Raw genomic sequence first — 7,668 nt, forward strand, 5'->3', positions numbered from 1 at the left:
CATCTATCAAGGAAAACCCAGAATTCTCTAAGATGCACATTTTATACCATAGAGTACTGTACAGCACTTGATAGCCACTATTAAAAGATTAATAGCTATCAATAATGATGTGTTATATATAACATATAAGATCATCTTATATTTTTTAAATTAATAACCATCTATCTCTTAATATTCACTATCAAATATTGCACAATACTCTGGGATGTAAATAATGGATCTTTGAGGGTCCATGCTTGCTGCAAAATCACTAGCACGTGATCAAATTCTTTTTTACGGTGCTATCAACAACGTGGAAATAAGTCCCCGAACTAAAAAAAATCGGGAAAAGAAAATCAAATAGATTACATGGCGAGATAGTGTCGGTGATGGTTGGTGAAGTTGGCGTGCCAAGCACTCTTATGAAAGAAAGGTAGATGGTCATTATGACAACCGCACCATTGGCCCAAATGCCTAGTTGCTTTATGTCCCACATTGGCTCATACACAAGGACTTCGTCCAATGCACCAAACTATTATCTCTTTTATTTGCGCAATGTATTGGAAGACTCAAAGTTTAGTTTTCTTTACATTTCGCTAATAGAACCGGGGAGATTCCACATACTAAAGAAAATGTAATCTAGAGTTCTTTTTGATGGATCCAATGAAGCTAAAATCTGCAGGCCTTTGAAATTACTTTGGTCTTCCTGCTATTCATGCGAAGCAAAGGGGGTTCGGGTCGTATCTTTCGCACGAGGGAGTGATTGAATTTTTCTTTTTACAACCTATTGGGTAATGATTTGGAAATTTCAAAGCACTCAAATTCTGTCTTCCATCTGCATGTACAAATCTTGAAATAGACATTGCACGATTTAATGATTTACATCACAAAAGAAGGGGAATCATTCCTCCGCGCCAAAGGTACAATCCCACTCACTCACTAAAAAGAACCGTGAGTGTATCATTTTCGGTGCATTCTAGGATACAAGGGTTATCTACACAGGCTGATGTAGTCTCCCCCACTTATGATTTAATGAAAGCAAATCGAGCATCATCTACTCAGACCAAATTATTGACCCGCGAGAAAAAGTTGCAATCTGCCACCTGGTTTCTTTTTTGAAAAGAGGGGAGAAATGGAAACTTGCAATGTGGCCTGCATTCCACCAATATCTCGAAGAAAAGGACCATCACAATCTCTATTTGATTACAGCCAGCCAATCGCAGTAAAAAGTCAATGCGCGATCGATAAATTCTGTGCAGTTATAATTCTCAGTGCTGATTTGGTGATCACGCAAGCAGCCAATAACTCCATGATACGAATTGGGCCCATAAACAGAGAGGTTCCGTACACCACCACGCAGCTGCCAAACTTCCTTTTGGTAGTTGAAGCCATTAGATAGCAGCGACCGATTGCAACCCGTTTCTGTATGTGAACAGTCCAGGTATGAGAAGCGAGCTTTCACCTTGAATCCGATGCAGTGATTAATCCTCCATGATCCATCCCCTGTTCGTCGGATTCCCAATGTGGTCCAATATGCTCTGCGTTTCTTTGCCTACCAAGCACGCCATTTTTCTGAAAAAGAGAAGAATAGTCAACTAACAGATTAAGTACGCAAGGTTTTCCTCCAAACCAAACAAATGTTCAATATTTTATCCAAAAAATACAAAAATCAGAGAGAGTAGAGGAGATTTGTGAGAGAAATAAGTGTCCATGTACAATTATCTCTTTCAACTTGGTTAAGATTTAACTCTATATAAGTATATTACCTATCAGGAGACGTGCTAAATCTTGACGCATTAACGTCAGAGTCAAGCATGTTCTCGTGCTACGTACCGCCCAGGTTCCTTGGTCGCAGACAAGTGCGCGATACCGATGCACTGGCGGTGCCTTGGCGCGATCTCTAGCATCTCATCGTCCAACAAAGCATCTATTAGTATAAAAAAATTGACAAACGGTTGCCAGATATTATAATTATAAGCAGCAGGATCCAAACTTGTGCCGCCAACAATTCATCGTTGACCTCCCAAGAGAAACAACTCGTTTCACAGTTATAATGAGGCGCATATCATGCACACATCGTAATAATTAACGGAGGGCTTAGTGCAGTAACGTCTCGCAAGAAGGTCAAGAAAAAAAGGTAACAATTACAGCGGTGGGTGGGCCTTTATGGGCTACCCATTCACACCAACAAAAAGAAAAACGTAGGTGGTGAGAAGACCGGATGCTTAACGGAATAACATTACATAGAAGGAGAACCTACAACCCATTCTTCCAAGGCTTTTCACATCAGTGCCAAGGGGATAAAGTAAGAGAGAAGAGAACACCTAAAGCAATCGACCCTATAAATTCTCCTTGCCTATCCCTGCTATCCTATACCAAAACAATTAACTCACACATTTGCCTTCCATTTGATCACCATGAGCATCTCTGTGGACAGGCTCTCCCAGGAGCTGGTCATCCCCTCCGAGCCCACTCCCACCGGCATCCTCCGCCTCTCGTGGCTCGACCGATACCCGACGCAGCGAGCCCTCATCGAGTCACTGCATGTGTTCAAGGAAGGGCAGGAGCCGGCGATGGTCATCAAGCGGGCGCTGTCCAGGGCATTGGTGCCCTACTACCCTCTCGCCGGCCGGCTGGTGGTGTCGGACCAGGGGGAGGTCCAGGTGTCATGTACCGGAGATGGAGTCTGGTTCGTGGAGGCATCCGCCGACTGCAGCCTGGAGGATGTGGATTATTTGGAACATCCTTTGATTATATCCAAGGATGAGCTCCTGCCTCATCCCGAGCCAAAACTAGACCCATCTCAAGAAGAGGAATTGCTTTTGCTCGTTCAGGTACTCTCTCTCCCTCCCTTCCTCTCTCCCTCCAACCCCCCGCCACCACCATGCCTTTACTTCTTTCTCTCTCTCTCATCAAAATGGCTTTCTGTTGTTTCTTCTTTCTCTCTATTTTATTTTATTTTATTTTCCATAATCACTACTTTTGCGAAGAGCTGGTGAGGTGCATTAAGGAATCGGGGCCTCTTCATTAATTTTGCGTATACCGAGTATTGATTGAATGGTTTCGAGGACATGGGATACCACCGTGCTCCACATGGTGCACACTTTTCCACCAAGTCCTCACCCCATTTTTTTTTTTTTTTTTTCTAAATCATAAGATGTAGAGATACCATATCACTTGCTTTTATGCAGCATCCAGATGGTTGAACGCAGTCTTTTTTTTTTTTTTTCTTGGTTTTGTTTTATTTAAAGATGAAAATAGGTTATCCCGATTCAGGATCACCGGAGTTCCTGGAATTGAAACCATTGTCATCAACTTATTTGGGTGTTTTCCTTCCATTATCCCATGAAATTCTGTGACCTTCCTCCTCCTCCTCCTGGTTTCCGCTTGCCATCAAGTAGGAAACTGAGAATCTGCGTCCGGCCTGAAGTCACTGGTTTAAACCATTAGGTATATTTCTGAGGTTGCCTGTGATAAACGGAGGATAACAGCTACAAGTATTTTACTCAGATTGGTGGTACTGCCGACATGTAGAAAAATAAAAAGGCCAGTGATCTGCCAACCACCGAAATGACAATTGATTCGCACATGGGAGCGGGCTCTTGTCAAAGGCAGAAGCTGTCAGCCAATGTATCGCCGGTACCACCAATCAGGAGCTAATCTTAGTGAAATTAGGGCCGAGGTATCTAGATTAATTGATCACTAACGTGTCTCGATGGATTGCAATAATTTGGAGTCGTCGAAATTAAGGAGCGTCCGGTTCAATCGCCCATACCTATCTTATTCAAGCAGCTGTCGCTGATCAATGCAGGGACCACCATGGGTGATGTGATTGGGATCCCCAATTAGTATGCAAACCAAAAGAGATCTTGGCCTGTACTGAAAATGATGCGTGAGAAATAATGTGTATCTATCTTTTACTCGTTCCATCTTTTTGACAATCTACGTGCCTAGCCTTTTTCTTTTTTCTTTATTTTTGATGAAAATTTGACGCGCTTAGTTGACGTTTTCAATGGGAGATGTTCCTACATCTGTAGGCATCCCAGAGACGGCATGGATTGCAGTCAGACGCGTCCTGCCAAAAAGCGACATATGTAATCGTAATTACTTTTCCCTCCTCTTTCTTCTTCTTCTTATGTGTAATGATGGTACGCGCTGGAAAGAGTTGGTTGATCTGATCCAACTAATAGTTTTTCCACATGGGATTGGCCTAAATTACAATTAGATGCGTCGTGCTATAAGATGTCCCCAGATTTCAAGCATTAAAACTTTGCTGGACCAATTCGTTGTAAAGCTGAATGTTAGTACTCTATTTTTCAACAACCCAACTATGACTCTTTTTTTTTTTTTTTTTTGTACTAACGCAACTATCCAATAATCCAGGTCACAGAGTTCACTTGCGGTGGTTTTGTGGTCGGCCTCAGATTTAGTCATGCCATCGCCGACGGCCCAGGAGCAGCACAATTCGTGGCAGCAGTTGCAGACTTCGCCAGAGGCCTCACACGGCCGACCATCGAGCCGGTGTGGAGCAGGGATGCCATCCCTGAGCCACCAAAATTCAAGTCAGCACCTCCACCGGCCCCCTCTGACGTCCACCTCCAGTGTCTCGTAATGGATGTCTCTTTGGAGTACATCAACCATCTCAAGAGCCAATTTATGGAGCAAACAGGCCAGCGATGCTCCACTTTCGAGGTCCTAATTGCAAAGGCTTGGCAGAGCCGGGCCCAGGCGATTAGGTTCGAGCCCGAGACTGATGTTCATCTTTATTTCGCCATGAGTTCTCGCCCATTGCTGCACCAAATGTTGCCCCCCGAAGGGGGTTATTTTGGAAATTGCTACTACATCATGAAAGTCACCACAACGAGTGGGAAAATCATGCAGTCTCCCATTATGGAGATCGTGAAGCTGATTAAAGATGCTAAGAAGAAGCTGCCTGTAGAATTTTCAAAGTGGGCTAAGGGAGAGCTGAAGGAGGACCCATATAAGTTGACGACGGCCTATGATTCATTGTTGGTTTCAGACTGGACTCATTTGGGGTTCTCCGAGGTGAACTATGGATGGGGAAAACCAGTGCATGTTGTCCCATTGACGAATTCTGATAGTATAGCTACGTGCATCCTTATCAAGCCATCTGCCACCAAGCATGGTGCCCGTTTGATGACACAGTGTGTTACGAAGGAACACTTGATGGCATTCCATGATGGAATGATGAACCTACCCTGAAGCCTCTCTTTTTTCTTTTTCTTTTTTTTAATTTTATAATTATTGTTTTTCTTTTTTCTTTGAAAGAAAGGGGCAAAAGCTTGCTCGTCTATTAAATATATGATTCAAATGTTTGATTTGATTTTAATTACTGCAAAGTACTTTAATTTGGTGGCGTTTGCCATGTCCTTCAGCTAATTAAGTCCGAATTCTCTTGTATGTCACTCTCTCTTTGCTGGCACTAGGTCTGAAAAAAAAAATGCCAGTATATATATTGAAGACCATATATCAATGTCATTGCGTCGATGACCTTTCAAAAAACCTAGTTATTCTACCAAAAAAAAAAAAAACAAGTTATTAATGTCTGGCTTGGTTACAGATCATCTCATTACCGTGGACTTCCACAGAAGATGTCAAAAATATGGGTCTTGTTAGAGGTCCCAATCATGGTGCTAGCTATGGGGAAGCAGGAAAAACTCCAGGTCATATTGAGACTGGCGTGATTAAGAGGTGAAGTGCAATTTACGGCAGGGTTGTGTAAAACACCAATCTACAGTGGAGCTTCTTTTTGATACCAAGATTGGGCCCCAGAGCATTTTTCCAACTGTAATACCAATATAGCTAAGATCGCAGTTACCCCACACGTCATGACACAGGGAACATATATCTTACTCTTTCTAGAATCCTTCATGGCATAACCTTTTTAAAAATTTATAATGTAATGATGCTTGGGCTAAAGTCTGTGGGTCCTCACTTTGCTGTTAAACAGCTAAACTTCTCTTGATGCTCCATGATCTGCACAGATTATAAACATGCAAGCCAACAATTAAAAAAAGAGAATATTAGTTCATAGTGCGCGTGCCACGACCACTCTTTGTGAAGTGCCCAACAACCTCTTGGATACCTTGACAATCCCTTCTTTTCCAAACACTCGAGTGGAATTTGATGAACCTAGCTTGGAATTTTCTTGGAAGCAAACGACAAAAAATAAGGTCGGAGGAAGGTTCTTGTTTTGAATCAACAAATCTGGCTTCAATTCAATGCATGCATGTCATTTTGTTTGCATGAATTGCTTGCCAGATGGCTCTGATATATAAGTCCTGGTTTTGTTGTATTCCTCATTTTGCTTGGTCTAACGAACGGACGTTGGGAAGTCATTTTTCTGCCTAATTCTTAGCTGTTCAGTCGGACTTTTTTTTGAAATAAAAGCTATTCAGTCTTTGACTTTAAACATTACAATTCACACGATTTTAGTTTAGAACCTTCCATGGCGATTGAAACTGACTGCCAACCTGCCCGGTTTTGCCTAACGTTTTGTTTGTCAACAACATCAATGGCGGCCAACCCCTGTTCTTTCTCAGCAGAAAATGATCCTGTGCCTTGTTTCTTATTCTCGTCCCTAGCTAGACTAACATATTAGGAATCCACCTAGTGGATTGATGTGTGCTGCTGTTCCCATACTAATTGATGCAAGTAATTAAATCCAAGAAGTCTAGAAGACATCTTAGGTCCATGGTGGTATAGACCGAGCTAAACATGTGTCAAGAAAAGGCCATTTGAGAAGCTCCAAGTTTATCCTTCTAGATGAGACGTTGATGTTTGCAAGAACTTACTACTATTTAATTTTCAGTAGAGCCTGGAGCCTTAAATGAAACTCCTAAACATGATGTTTGTTATCATGGTGGGACTTAACCTAACACCTTATGGTAGGAGGTTGCAACAACCATGCACTATCTGTATCCTCGTATCCAAAAGCATCCCTCTCTTTCAGGAGGACTTGTGGCATTTTAGGCACCAATAAAGATCTTTGTTCTGTATTGAATTAAACCACATACTCAGATCAGTATGGCTTAATAATAAGTCACTGGCCTAGTCCATTTCTGGAGTTGAACTTTATTGCTTGCCTTTTTGTTAGGTACTAGAGATAATAGGTAATTTTTGCTCAAGCTTGAAGAGACGTGGATCACATCATGTAAAGCCAATCCATGCCCTTTTCTGCTGGAAAGTTGGCAACATTTACAACCTACGGAAAACTTAGGGTTGCATTTGGCATTGTTGTTAATTTTAAAACAAAATAAAAATAATTTTTTTTTAATTTTTTTTAATTTTTTAACAGTAAAAAATATATTTGATTCATTTTTTTTTTTTGATAAAAAAATTAACAATAAGACTCATTGGAGGAGAAAAGGAGGAGAGCCGGGATGGAGAGATGGTCAAGAGAGTGGCAAAGAGAAAGGGTGAGAAAGATGAGGCCACTGATGTGGTCGGGGATGAGAAAGAGCTCGACATTCAGTTGAGAGATGGCTAAAGAAGCTGCAAAGGGAGAGGAAGGATGCCAACGATCCCGTCAGGGTTGAGGCCTAGGCTTTTAGGTCTTTTTTTAATAGCACTTGACACAAAATGTGCATAGAAGTGGTGTTGTTGCTGTTAATTCTTTTTCTTTTTTCTTTCCACAACTAACACGCATCGGAAATATTGCTACGTTTG

The 7,668-nt window shown here is 41.8% G+C and overlaps 1 protein-coding gene across 1 annotated transcript; it reads left to right on the forward strand.

Moving 5' to 3' along the window:
* The first annotated feature begins 2,249 nt into the window (after positions 1-2,249).
* LOC105040264 (acyl transferase 7-like) lies at positions 2,250-5,400 on the forward strand. Its single transcript, XM_019849608.3, has 2 exons — positions 2,250-2,813; positions 4,363-5,400. Exons 1-2 carry the CDS (start codon positions 2,397-2,399, stop codon positions 5,200-5,202), a joined length of 1,257 nt encoding a protein of 418 aa, XP_019705167.2. The 5' UTR covers positions 2,250-2,396; the 3' UTR covers positions 5,203-5,400.
* The last annotated feature ends 2,268 nt before the right edge of the window (positions 5,401-7,668 follow it).

Source organism: Elaeis guineensis, chromosome 3 (genome assembly GCF_000442705.2).
Source record: "Elaeis guineensis isolate ETL-2024a chromosome 3, EG11, whole genome shotgun sequence".
Taxonomy (NCBI): domain Eukaryota; kingdom Viridiplantae; phylum Streptophyta; class Magnoliopsida; order Arecales; family Arecaceae; genus Elaeis; species Elaeis guineensis.

Excerpts from the sequence above, each read along its gene's own strand:
- LOC105040264 (XM_019849608.3), top strand. The coding sequence starts at position 2,397 with ATGAGCATCTCTGTGGACAGGCTCTCCCAGGAGCTGGTCATCCCCTCC. Across the intron at positions 2,814-4,362 it reads AATTGCTTTTGCTCGTTCAG|GTCACAGAGTTCACTTGCGG; the intron begins GTACTCTCTCTC and ends CCAATAATCCAG.